Source organism: Cnephaeus nilssonii, assembly GCF_951640355.1.
Source record: "Cnephaeus nilssonii genome assembly, chromosome: 14".
In the NCBI taxonomy this organism is placed as follows: domain Eukaryota; kingdom Metazoa; phylum Chordata; class Mammalia; order Chiroptera; family Vespertilionidae; genus Cnephaeus; species Cnephaeus nilssonii.
The window spans coordinates 30010453-30024109 of NC_137085.1; the positions used below are offsets into that span (position 1 = coordinate 30010453).

At 43.3% G+C, this 13657-nt stretch overlaps 1 protein-coding gene across 3 annotated transcripts in view; it reads left to right on the forward strand.

Moving 5' to 3' along the window:
• KIF24 (kinesin family member 24) overlaps nt 1–13657 on the forward strand; it is a 71533-nt gene that overhangs the window by 49023 nt on the left and 8853 nt on the right. For 2 of the 3 annotated variants that reach the window (XM_079789687.1, XM_079789686.1), the window contains exons 8-10: nt 416–521; nt 10393–10464; nt 12505–12614. In XM_079789687.1, the coding sequence (XP_079645813.1) occupies nt 416–521; nt 10393–10464; nt 12505–12614 (288 nt within the window). The remainder of the gene's footprint in view (nt 1–415; nt 522–10392; nt 10465–12504; nt 12615–13657) is intronic. The other variant, XM_079789688.1, reaches the window with a different exon arrangement.

Sequence of the window (13657 nt, forward strand, 5' to 3'; positions counted from 1 at the left end):
ACACTGATGGATGAGCCTATCTCACCTCTGAGTAATGAGTCTTTTTTTTTCCTTTCTTTCTTCCCTTTTTTTTTTTTTGGTTGGAAAGCAGCCCACAAAAGTTTCTGTTTAATTATCTAAGTGGTCCCCTAAGTGATTTACATTGTGGTCATTTAGCCTTATGGGAAGAATGTTTTATTAATTTCAATCATACTTTCTCACGAATGATTAAAACCAATGAAAGTGTCAGGTTGAACAGTGCCAGCAGCAGCAGACCGATCAGAATCTTGCAATACTTTTGGAAAGCTGACAGTAATGTGTGTGTTTTTCTGAGTATGGGCCAGTGTTCATTTCTTCCGGCTGTCACAAAATGCTGACTGATATAAAAATAAACCAAAGCTCCATAGAAATCATCCCTGCTGTGTCTTTTCTCTAGGATCTCTTTCATTGACTTGGCTGGCAGTGAAAGAGCAGCAGATGCCAGAGACTCAGATAGACAGACAAAGATGGAAGGTGCAGAAATTAACCAGAGTCTTCTGGCTGTAAGTTGTTCTAAAGCTTTCATCTAAAAATCCTTCTTGAGAGATTTTTCCACTCTTTACATGCAGCCAGAGTGGGTAAGGGTGGGATGGAATCAACAGAGCAAGGGAATGCTTTTATCTGGCAGTGAATTCCAGGAATGGAGATGGAGGCTGCCCAATCAGATTCTCAGCAATTCTAGGCAACTCTTCCCTACTCTCTCTGTCTTCTCTTCCTCTGGTCACTCCCTGCCAATTAGGAATAGAGAAGTATTTCTAAAATTACTGAGTGGTTAACTTAGGTAAGCTTTCTCCCTCATCAAGTTTTAAAATTGCATTAATTTTGCAAACATACAAAACTAGAACAATAGTATAATGATCTCCCGAATACTTGTCACCCAGCTTCAACATGTGAAAAATCTACCCAATACTTTTCCTTCCCCTAGTTGAATTATTTTAAAACAAGTCCTGTCATCATGTTATTTTTCCACAAATATTGTATGAGATAATATTTTTTTTAAAATATATTTTATTGATTTTTTACAGAGAGGAAGGGAGAGGGATAGAGAGCTAGAAACATCGATGAGAGAGAATCATCGACCAGCTGCCTCCTGCACACCCCCTACTGGGGATGTGCCCGCAGCCAATGTACATGCCCTTGACCGGAATCGAACCTGGGACCTTTCAGTCCGCAGACCGACGCTCTATCCATTGAGCCAAACCGGTTTCGGCGTATGAGATAATATTTTTAACATAATTATACCAGTATCATACCTAGAGAAATAATCATTTAATGTTATCTATTATCCATTAAGTAGTATAGTTTCTCCAGTTATCCCATAAATGTCTTTTTATAGTTGGTTTGTTCAAATCAATATGTAAACAAGATACTTTGATATGTCTCTCTTATTTCATTATCAGTTCTCTCTCTCTCTCTCTCTCTCTCTCTCTCTCTCTCTCTCTCTCTCTTTCTCTCTCTTTCTCTCTCTCTTTCTCTCTTCTTATATCAATGTATTCATTTAAGAAAACTGGGTCATTATCCTATAAGATTTCCTACAGTCTGGATTAGGTTGACTGCATCTCCATGTTGATGTGTAACAGTACTATATCCTTTATCGTTTCTATAAAGTGGTTAAGATCTATATTTGTGCTGTTCAGTATGGTAGCCACTGAGTAACATGTGCCATTGAGGACTTGAAATGTAGTGAGTCTGAATTGAGAGGTACTCTTAGTGTAAAATACACACTGGATTTTGAAGCATATAAAATAACTATTTTTTCCATGTTGATTACATGTTGAAACAATATTTTTGGATGAATTAGATTAACTAAAACATAATTAAATAATGTATTTAATATTATAATTAATATGTATTAATGTGGATATTAGGAATTTAAAATAACATATGGTTTATATTTGTAGCTCACATATTTCTCTTGTGAAAGTGCTGATCTAGAGGACTGATCAGATTTAGGTTTTAGTTTTGTTTTTTTTGCAGAAATAATTTATGGGTCATTCTTAGACTTCCTATAGGAACACATCAAGAGGTACAGAATGTCTGGTTGTTTCTTTTTGTGATTTTAAGAATTAAGAAAGATTCAAGTATTGTCAGCCTATTTCCTCCATTATAAAGTTTACCATCAGCCTTTTTAACCTAATGGTTTTAGAGCCCTTGATGTGCATCACTTATATCCATTGTTTCGTTAGGGATTACAAAATGGTGATATTCTAATTCTAGTATTCTTTCTGTATTTATTAGCTGGAAAGAACTTTTTCTCAGCTATCTGATTATCCTGAAATATAGTTCATACAGTGGAGGCAAGATAAATGCTAGATTTTTTGCCTTTAGTCACCAGTTTTCAGAATGAGTTGGTATCCTGGTAACCTAAACATGACCAATGAGTTTGTTTACTTTTTTGTTGGTTTTTGTATTACTACTAGGGGCCCAGTGCACAAATTCATGCACCTTCAAAGGCTGCTTGTGGGCACAGGGGTGGGTCTCAGCCCATCCTCAGCCCATCCTCTGCACCCCTGCCCAGCCCCTCCCACTACAGCCACCAGTCCCCTCTCTGCCAGCAGTCCTGCTCCTGCTGCTGCTGCTCCCACGCGCTGATGGCACCAGCCTCTCTCGCACCCCCTGACGGCACAGAGCAATTGGGGCCCATCAGCGGCTGCGAGTGGCGGCTGCTGCCCCGATCGACCCTCAGGAGCAGGGGGAGGTGGAGAAGCCCTTAGGGGTGATCGAGGCTGGCAGCCGCTGCTCGCCCCCACTGACGGCGCCAAGCGATTGAGACTGGCGCTGGGTGCCGGCAGCAGGTGTGAGTGGGGCCAGTGCCAGCAGTGGGTGCAAGCGGTGGCTCTGGCGCCAGCAGCGGGTGTGAGCAGGGCCATTGCTGGCAGTGGGTGCGAGAGGCGGCTGCCGGCCCTGATCACCCCTCAAGAGCAGGGGGAGGTGGAGAAGCCATGAGGGGTGATCGGGGCCAGCAGCAGGTGCTAGCGGTGGCTTCGGCGCCAGCAGTGGGTGCGTGCAGGACCACAGTGTGCGGGAGCAAAGAATTTTCAGTAACCACCAGAGGCTCGCCCCTATGATAGCGACCGGCACCCCACCTTGGTCTGGCACCCCTGCTCACCTGCTCAACCATCCCACCTTGGCTGAAGCCTGCCATGTTCCGCGCTCTGCCACCGCCGATGCCCACCATGTTCCACGCGCACCCCCTGGTCGTCAGCACACATCATAGTGACCAGTTGTTCTGTTGTTTGGTTGTTCCGCCTTACGGTCTATTTGCATATTAGAATTTTATATATACAGATAAACTCATCATAATCATTATTCTTTTGCTGCTTATATTGTGTATCTTTGGCTAGTGGGAGCCTTTTCAAGTACCATACTTTCCGGCGTATAAGACTACTGGGCGTATAAGATTTTCCTGGGTTAAAAAGTCGTTTTATACGCCGGAAAATACGGTATATTGGACTATATTGATGGGATTAGATATAATGGATTAGATATATTGGACTACCGTATTTTCCGGCGTATAAGACGACTTTTTAACCCAGGAAAATCTTATACGCCCAGTCATCTTATACGCCGGAAAATATGGTATATTCCTGTGTTTCTTTGACCCAACCCTACTAGTCCCTGATTGCTTCTTGGCTTTCTGTTCTAAGCTCATCTTGTACATTTCCTTCCCCAGGTTTGAATCAGCCATTTATTCATCAAGCCCAGTGTTTTAGAGGAAAATGGTATTTAGAGACTATTTAGGGGTGCTTACTACCATTGGGTTAGTCCTTGCTTCTAGATCTTTTTAAAAAGATGGACACTGCTAAGAGATAGATAATCTTTTTGAAAGAGAAAAATATATCAGGGATTATAGGGTTTCCCCAAAACACTAATTTGAAAGAATATATATACCCCTATGTTCATTATAGCATTATTTATAATACTAGAGGCCTGGTGCACGAAATTCATGCACGTCAGGGGGGGGTGTCCCTCTCACAATCTAGGACTGCTGGCTCCCAACTGCTTGCCTGCCTGCCTTCCTGATTGCCCCTAACCGCTTCTGCCTGCCAGCATGATCACCCCCTAACCACTCCCCTGCCAGCCTGTTTGCCCCTAACTGCCCTCCCCTGCAGGCCTGGGTCCCCCCCCAACTGCCCTTCCCTGCAGGCCTGGTCGCCCCCAACTTCTCTCCTCTGCCAGCCTGGTCACTCCTAACTGCCCTCCCCTGCAGGCTTGATCACCCCCAACTGCCCTCCCTTGCAGGCCTGGTCCCTCCCAATTGCCCTCCCCTGCTGACCTGATTGCCCACAACTGCCCTCCCTTGCAGGCCTGGTCCCTCCCAACTACCCTCCCCTGCTGGCCATCTTGTGGTGGCCATCTTGTGTCCACATGGGGGCAGGATCTTTGACCACATAGGGGCAGCCATCTTGTTTGTTGAAGTGATAGTCAATTTGCATATTACTCTTTTATTAGATAGGATAGAGGCCTGGTGCATGGGTGGGAGCCAGCTGGTTTGCCCTGAAGGGTGTCCCGGATCAGGGTGGGGGTTCCCTTGGGGCATGGGGCAGCCTGGGCAAGGGGCCTGTGGTGGTTTGCAGGCCGACCACGCCCCCCGGCGACCCAAGCAGAGGCCCTGGTATCTGGGATTTATTTATCTTCTATAATTGAAACTTTGTAGCCTTGAGCAGAACCAAGCCTCCTGCTCGCTCCATGGCTGCCGCCATTTTTGTTGGGATTTATTTATCTTGTATAATTGAAACTTTGTAGCCTTGAGTGGAGGCCTGGGCCCGCCAGCTTGTGTGGAAAGCTTGGCTTCCTCCATTGCCGGGGAAACACAAGCCTCCTGTTCACTCGGTGGCCGCAGCCATCTTGGTTGGGGTTAATTTGCATACTCGCTCCTGATTGGCTGGTGGGCGTGGGTTGGGTGTAGCGGAGTGATGGTTAATTTGCATATTACTCTTTTATTAGATAGGATAGCTAAGATATGGAAGCAACCCCAAGTGTCCATCCATAGGTGAGTGTTTTAAAAAGGTCATGCTACATACATACAATGGAATATTACTCAGCCATAAAAAAGGATAAAATCTTACCATTTGTGACAGCCTGGATGAATCTAGAAGATATTATGCTAAGCAAAACAAGCAAAATTGAAACAGACTCATAGATACAGAAAACAGACTGGTGGTTGCCAGTGGGGAGGACTGAGTGAAAAAGGTGAAGGGATTAAGAAGTACAAATTGGTAGTTTAAAAATATTCAGAGGGATATAAAGTACAGCATACAGAATATAGTCAATAATATTGTAATAATTATGTATGGTGTCAGGAGGGTATTGGAAATATCAAGGAGAACACTTTGTAAAGTATATGATTGTCTAACTATTATGCTGTATACATGAAACCAATATAAAGTACTATTGAATGTAAATTTCACTTGGAAAAAAAGTTAAATAAAAAACTATATCAAGGATAAGTAGCAATAAAAAAAATTATAGAGTTTTTGCTTAATGTTTTCAATTTATATTTCTTTACCTTTTCTATTATGCTAGAATTCTTAAATTCTAAAACATTACTTAGTGTATTTGTTCTACTTTAATATATATGTATTTCAAAATAATGCTATTATTACTCATAATATGGTTATTGAATTCAGATTAAGACTTATTTGCAGTTTCCTTTTTATCCTTAGGTTGTATCCCACTGGGGATATATAATCATAATATTGTGTTGGGAAGTCACTTGTAATAATTCTTCTCTATGTGTTTAAACTTATCAGTTTCATATTCACTTAAAGTAAAAATTGTAAAACAAGCCGCATTCAGAGAAGTCTAGTGTCCACCCCTGTCCCCTCAGCTCTTATTTTCCTCCTTTTTTATAATTATTTATATATATATTTGTATTCACCCCTTTTTCTCAGAAAAAAAAAAATGGTAGCATACTGTAAACACTGCTCTGCACTTTGCTTTTTTCAGTTAACAGTATCCTAGAGCTCACTCCATAGCAGTTTATAGAGATCTTTGTTACTTTTTCCAGCTATAATAGTGTTGCCTGTGCCCCATTATTTAAGTCCTTTTGATCAGGACTGAAGTCTCCAGCTAGGCACATTATTTCCAGACCACATAAGGGGTAAATTGGGAGGCTATGAGAGGTGAGAGAAAGAATAATTTTAGACTTACAGAAAAAGTTGCAAAAATAAATACATAACATTCCTTCACCCAGCTTCCCTAATGTTAGCATCTTACATAACATAGTAAAATTATCCTAAATCAGGAAACTAACATTGCTGTAATACTATTAACTAATATACAGACCTTGTTTTAATTTCACCACTATTCCCACTAATGGTTTTTTTCAGGTCCAGGATTCTATATGTAATACATTTAGTTGTCATATTTCTGTAGGTTCCTCAGTTTTTGTCATTCATGGCCTTAACCTTTTGCACTAGGATGTCGAGTGTGACTCAACACGGTTAGCATTAGAATAAAGGAATCGAGAAAAAAGCAAGCGAGTGCAAAGGGTTAAACCTTTGTATAATGCTGGGCAGTTGTTTTGCAGAATGTCTCTGAATTTGGGTTTGTCTGATGTTTTCTCATTATTAGATTTAGGTAATGAATTTTTAGCAAGAATTCCACTGAAGTTGCATCCCTCTCAGTGTATCATATTACATGGTGTGTGAAGTCACCACGTCTTATTACTGGTGATGTTAACCTTGATAGCCTAATTAAGGTGGTTTAGGCTGGGCTTTTCCACTGAAAGGGTATAATTTTCCCTTTGTAATTAATATTATGGAAAGATATTTTGGAGCTATGCAAATATCCTGATTACAGCACACTTTTGCTGCGCAATTTTTTTTAAAATATATTTTATTGATTTTTTACAGAGAGGAAGAGAGAGGGATAGAACGTTAGAAACATCGATGAGAGAGAAACATCGATCAGCTGCCTCTTGCACACCCCCTACTGGGGATGTGACCGCAACCAAGGTACATGCCCTTGACCGGAATCGAACCTGGGACCTTTCAGTCTGCAGGCCGACGCTCTATCCACTGAGCCAAACCGGTTTCAGCTTGCTGCGCAATTTTAACATCCATTTACTGTGGTGTTTACCTGATGGGATTCTCTGTTCCCATTATTCTTTCTACATTCATTAGTTGGACTTGCTGTAAAAAAGAGCTGTTCTTTCCAATTTATTTATTTATTATACTAGTGGCCTGGTGCACAAACTTGTGCACATTGAAAGGAAATTAATTAGAAGAAATATTTTAATATCGCTATTCGCCCCTTCTCTATAATAGAAGAAATATCTTTAAAATCGCTATTTGCCCTTTCTCTATAATAGAAGTGTCAACCTACTTTACGATGGACATTGACAGATCGAAACACATGCGTGCGATTGGCGCCAGCGAGAGCTTTATATGTATCGCGCATGCGCAAGTCAACTTAACCTTTTATAGATATAGAATAAACTTGCTTAATTAGACCTGCTTTCTGATTTAGCTAAACTTTTTCCAACCCAGTGAAGCACCCCAACTTCTCTTTCAGGTAATTGTCAGCAACACAGCAGTAAATATCAACATGAAACAGATTATTAGTGTAGATCATGCAGGGAAAACAAAGGGTAAAATATTTAACTGCAGCAATGTTTGACTATATTTTGCGCAGTGAAAAAACCTTAAGTCATTTTCAAGGTCCACCATTTCTTCTTTTCAGTCGGGTCAAGTTTCTAAGCTTTCTAAATCTCCGTTTTCTGGCTAATGAAGAGAAAATTGGATTCCACCGAGTCTCCTATCTACCTACTACAGGAAGGACTTCTATGAAGAAACTCCAAGAAGGCTGGTCACTAGGGAGAGGAAGCTGGGCACTATGTGATGTCATTACCCAGCACCCACAGACACCGTTTTCGGGCTGGGCTGGGCTGTGGGCCGCATTTTGCACCATGGAGTCTCTGCATCAGCTGCAATTTGGTGGGGTGTCGCTCCCGGGTGGTGGTGGGGCCTGTGTCCCACTTGGGGGAAGCTGAGTTTTGCTTTGTGGGCACCAGGTTCGCAGTGCTGTTTCTCTGTAAATTGTCAGTGCGCGAAGCTCCTGCATTGAGCATCTGCCCCCGGTGGTCAGTGCGCATCATAGCAACTGGTCAGACAGTCAGACACTTAGCATATTAGCCTTTTATATATATACTAGAGGCCCGTTGCAGGAAGATTCCTGCAATAGGGCTTCGTGCGGCGGTCTCTGCAGCCCCGCCTGCTTCTCTCCCTTCTCCCCCCCCCCCTGCCCCCGCTTGCTTCACTCCCTTCTGCAGCGCTTGGCTTCCTTCTACGCTGTCTTCAGTCTTCGCTCTGTGCCTGGATATGCAAATTAACCGTCATCTTGGTTGGGTTAATTTGCATACTCTCCTGATTTGCTGGTGGGCATGGCTTGTGGGAGTAGCAGAGGTACGGTCAATTTGCATGTTTCTCTTTTATTAGATAGGATATAGATTACTTACAACAGCAAATAGATTTTTTTATTGCTAGATTATAATCCATTTCTATCATTACTTACTTTGTTGCTCAAATTATCCCAGATTTGACTATTGGACATTTTTTCAAATTGGCTGTCCTTTTGACATGCCCCATCATTATTTGAGCATCTTCTTGCCTTTTGGTACTACAAGATGTCACACTCTTACCTTGTACTTTCCTAGCCCTAATGCTGAAGTCAACCATTTCTCCAAGGAACCCCAGAACCAATATATTTTAAGCACTTACTATATGCTAGTCAGTTTAGTCTTCACAACTCTGTGAAGTTAAGCAAGTTCTTATCCCCACTTTATAGTTCAGGATTCTGAGGCTCAGGTGGATTAAGTAAATTAGCCAAGGGTCCACAGCCTCTAGCTAGAAATCTTGTGATTTTCATATTTAAAACTATGGTCCATCCCAGCCAGTGTGGCTCAGCGGTTGAGCATCGACACAGGAACCAAGAGGTCCCTGATTCAATTCCTGGTCAGGGCACATGCCCAGTTTGTGGGCTCGCTCCCCAGTAGGGAGCGTGCAGGAGGTAGCTGATGGATGATGATCCTCTCTCCTCGATGTTTGTTTCTTTCTATCCGTCTCCCTTCCTCTCTCTCTCTAAAAATCAATTAAAAAATTTTTTTTAAACTATGGTCCAGGAATCAACTATGAAATTGGGAAGGAATATCTGTGAAATCATACAACCCTTTGGGGCTTGACTATGCCTATCTCACATGGGCAGTAGCACGTAAAGGGGCCTGGGAACAAGCCGTTTAGAATAGGATAAAAACGTGTATTCTGTGAGATGCACAAAGGTGCCCCTTGTTTCTTTCTTACTTTCCTTGGATAGTCTTGGTGTTTAGTAAAATCTACTTTCCATTTCCCAAAGACTCATAGGGTTTGGTGGCCACACTTAAACTTGAGTATTTAAGGGGCAGGTGGAACTCAGGGGCATGGTTTGGTTATCTGTTCGTCCATTCTGACGATTCTTCCCAGTGCTAAAGTTTGGGGATATTGAACTGATTTGCAACAAAAGAGAACATTGAAACTCCCTTATACTTTCTTATACCCTGCAGCTTCTGTGATAGAGAGGGGTTAGCTGCAGGCATCTATGGTTGCAATCACAAACAGCCACAGCAAAAGCTACTTACTTACCTGTTCTCGGTGAACTCCCAGCACTGGCACTTCCAAGGGATTCCTTCCATTCTCTTTCCTCCCTTCCTTTTCATTTACTGCCTTTTAGCCTCAATGCATGACTCGGAAATAGATCTCTCCTCCCTTGATCCCCACCCTTGCTCTATCTGTTGCCCCTGGAGGTCTGCATATCCAGGTCTCTGCTGGCACTAGTGATGTCCTGTGAGCACTTCTCTGACAGGCTAGTCCCAGGAGCAAGTGATTTGCTCTTACCTTTAGGCCACAGTCCCTGCTTTTTTAAAATGAGGAGGTAGACCTAGGTATTCTCAGTTCCTTTCGAGCTCTGACTCCAGAATTTTTCCTGCCCCATTCAGACAACTTATATTTTAGTCTACACTTGAGGCTACATTTATAGGTGTGTACGTGTGAGCTGGGAGTGGTATAGATATTTTCTCTAAATGCTTCTGCAGTTGGGGGAGAGAGGCAGCTTGCAAGCCAGAACTGCCACTGTATAAGCTTAGACTCAGGTCCTGTGGGAAGGGCTGTGGGTTTGTCTGTTCCATGCTGTCAGGGCTATTTACTGCTTTTAAGTTAGGGGCCCTTACCTAGGCACAGCCAGCATAATGTGTCCCAGTCTAGCTTGATTTCTCTTGTTGAACAGGAAACTACCAGGGCATTTAACTTTTTTTTGAGAATTGACTTTCTTTTGAATATAAGAAAAATCTGATCTGTTACTCTCTTGTTGCATGATGTTTGATGTGCTTCTTGTTTGCAGCTGAAGGAATGTATCCGAGCACTGGATCAGGAACACACCCATACTCCCTTCCGGCAAAGCAAATTAACTCAGGTAATGTTAAATGTGAGTTTTGAGTTTGTTCTGATTCTCATGGTTCCTTCTTCCATTCATCTGTTCATTCAGCAGAGCATCCACTGTCAGTAAGGCATGGTGCTAAGCATGGCAGGGGGTGAGAGAGGAGGAGTCATGTTCCTTCCGGGAGCTCTCATGTATAGGAGGAGAGGGGAGCATACTCAGGCATAGAAACTTGGGGTATGAGGTAGCCAGGCTCCCATGGGGGCAGCAAAGCTCTTCCATCATCCATCAGCTTTCTGCTTATTTCTAAGTACTTAGGGGTACTTTCTTAGCTGTAAGACTTAGACCAGTGTTTCAATACAAAAACTAATGGCTGCAGTTAAAAAGAATGATAGATATTTTTTTACCTGTACTGATAGGAAAGATGATCAAGATCTGTAATTTAAAATATGAAATGAGAAAAAACTATACAGAAAAATTGTACATTTGTTAACTGATTATTCTGAGTGGTAGAACTATATATAGGTAATTTTTTCTGCTTTTCTTTCTGTCATGAAAAATGTGTTCAGACTTATAAACAGAAAACACCAGTAAGACAGCATCTGTAATTGCTGCAGAAGATGGCCCATGGAGGAGTCTGCCTGGTGCAATCACTTGTGAAGACAGTGTGGGTGCCCCTGGTTCCTTTCTTCACCGAGTCCTGTGCACACGAGAGGGCAGACTATGTAGAGGGTGGTTTAGGTGAATATTGTTATGTTCAGGGAGAAGTTTCAACTAGACTAGCAGCTCCACAGGGACTGGAGCAGACCCTGTAATAACATAGCTACTTATTAGGCAGAGTTGGGGATTTAGGATTCGATTGTGTCTTATCAAACATTTCAACTAGGGACCTAGGAAACCCTTCTTAAAGGTGATTAGTCCTCATCTCAGAAAATGTGTTCCTATTTAGTTAAAATAATAATTCAAACAGTACCTACAAGTACAAAGAAGACGGGGAAGGGTACCAGAAAATCCCACCTCCCAGTGACAATCACTGCTGCATTTTGGTAAACATCCTCCCATGCATCTCTGCGCTTGTATATGAAGATCCACCTGTATCCCTAGCCAGTTCCTCAGTGGTTAGAGCATCGGCCCTGAGGACTGACAGGTTGCGGGTTCGATTCCGGTCAAGGGCACATACCTCGGTTGCAGGCCCGGTCGTGGTGCATGCGGGAGGCAACCTGTCGATGTGTCTCTCTCACATCAATTTTTCTCTGTCTATCCCCTTCCCTTCCACTCTCTGTGAAAATGGAAAAAATTTCCTCCTGTGAGGATTAACAATAAAAAAGATCCACCTGCAGAGTTATTGAATCATACCTTTTCCCTTCTATAATAATTTTAGGTGTTTCTGTGTACCTAAGTACATAATTATTTTAAATGACTGTATTGAGTTTACAGTTATCTAGTTTGTTCTGTTTATAAACTCTTGGATTTGCCAAACCAGTGTGTGCATCTTTTACATTTTCATACATATTGCCAAACTGCTCTCCCAAATGCTTGTACCAGTTCATGGTATACAGTACTTGGCAGTTTAGCAGTTTATAAAGAGCCCATTTCCCTAGGCCCTCAGAAGGCAGGGTATCATGAGTCTTTCTTAATCTTAAAGGTGAAAAGGATATTTGTTTTTATAATGGTTTGTTTGCTTTTCTTTTTTATTAATTTTTTAAAATATTTTTTTATTTCAGAGAGGAAGGGAGAGGGAAAGATAGAAACATCAATGATGAGAGAGAATCATTGATTGGCTGCCTCCTGCACACCCCCAACTGGGGATTAAGCAACCCGGGCATGTGCCCTGACCAGGAATCGAACCGTGAACCCCTCATTCATAGGTCAAAGCTCAACCACTGAGCAACACTGGCCACGCTGTTTGCATTTCTTTGATTAATGATGGAGTACCTTTTTTTGTATTTATTATTTGTGTTTCTTTTGTGAATTGCCTTTTTGTAGACAGGGGAACTGTGGCCCAGTGTCCTGCATACAATCGTCAATATGCCCTTTGTTAGTTGACTTCATTGGCCTACCTTCTGTTTTGGACAGGTCCTGAAAGACTCTTTCATCGGCAATGCCAAAACCTGCATGATCGCCAACATCTCACCAAGCCACGTTGCCACTGAACACACTCTGAATACCTTGCGCTATGCTGATCGGTGAGTCCTTCTCAGGTGTCAGGTCATGCACACATGCATGCGTGCCTGTGTGTGTGTGTGTGTGTGTGTGTGTGTGTGTGTGTGTGTCATACATACACAAAGATCTGACCTTGAGGTCCACAAGTCTGTTCTTGGGGAAATGATACTAACATCAGGGATTGTGCCCTTGGTCATTTGAAAAATGTGATCAGGTAGGCCCTGGCATTTTACAAATGTGACTGTGACAAGAGGAAGGTGACACATTCCCTTGTTCAATAGCCTTTAAATGGCTAATGGGAGATGAAATATTTTTCTGGAGTAGAATCTTCTCACTAGCCTCTTCCCTAATTATAAGAGATATAATACACTAGAGGCCCGGTGCACAAAATTCATTGCCGGCAAGGGGGGGGGGTGTCCCTCAGCCCAGCCTGCACCCTCTCCAATCAGACATCCCTCTCACAATCCAGGACTGTTGGCTCCCAACCGCTCGCCTGCCTGCCTTCCTGATTGCCCCTAACTGCTTCTGCCTACCAGCATGATCACCCCCTAACCACTCCCCTGCCAGCCTGATTGATGCCTATCTGCTCCCCTGCCAGCCTGTTTGCCCCTAACTGCCCTCCCCTGCAGGCCTGGTCACCCCTAACTGCCCTCCCCTGCAGGCGTGGTCACCCCTAACTGCCCTCCCCTGCAGACCTGTTCCCCCCCAACTGCTCTCCCCTGCAGGCCTGGGTCCCCCCCAACTGCCCTTCCCTGCAGGCCCAGTTGCCCCCAACTTCCCTCCTCTGCTGGCCTGGTCACCCCTAACTGCCCTCCCTGCAGACTTGATCACCTCCAACTGCCCTCCCTTGCAGGCCTGGTCCCTCCCAACTGCCCTCCCCTGCTGCCCTGATCGCCCACAACTGCCCTCCCTTGCAGGCCTGGTCCCTCCCAACTGCCCTCCCCTGCTGGCCATCTTGTGTCCACATGGGGGCAGCCATCTTGTGTGTTGGAGTGATGGTCAATTTGCATATTACTCTCTTATTAGATAGGATATTACTTGTCAAGGCAGAAGCACTTAGAAGAAA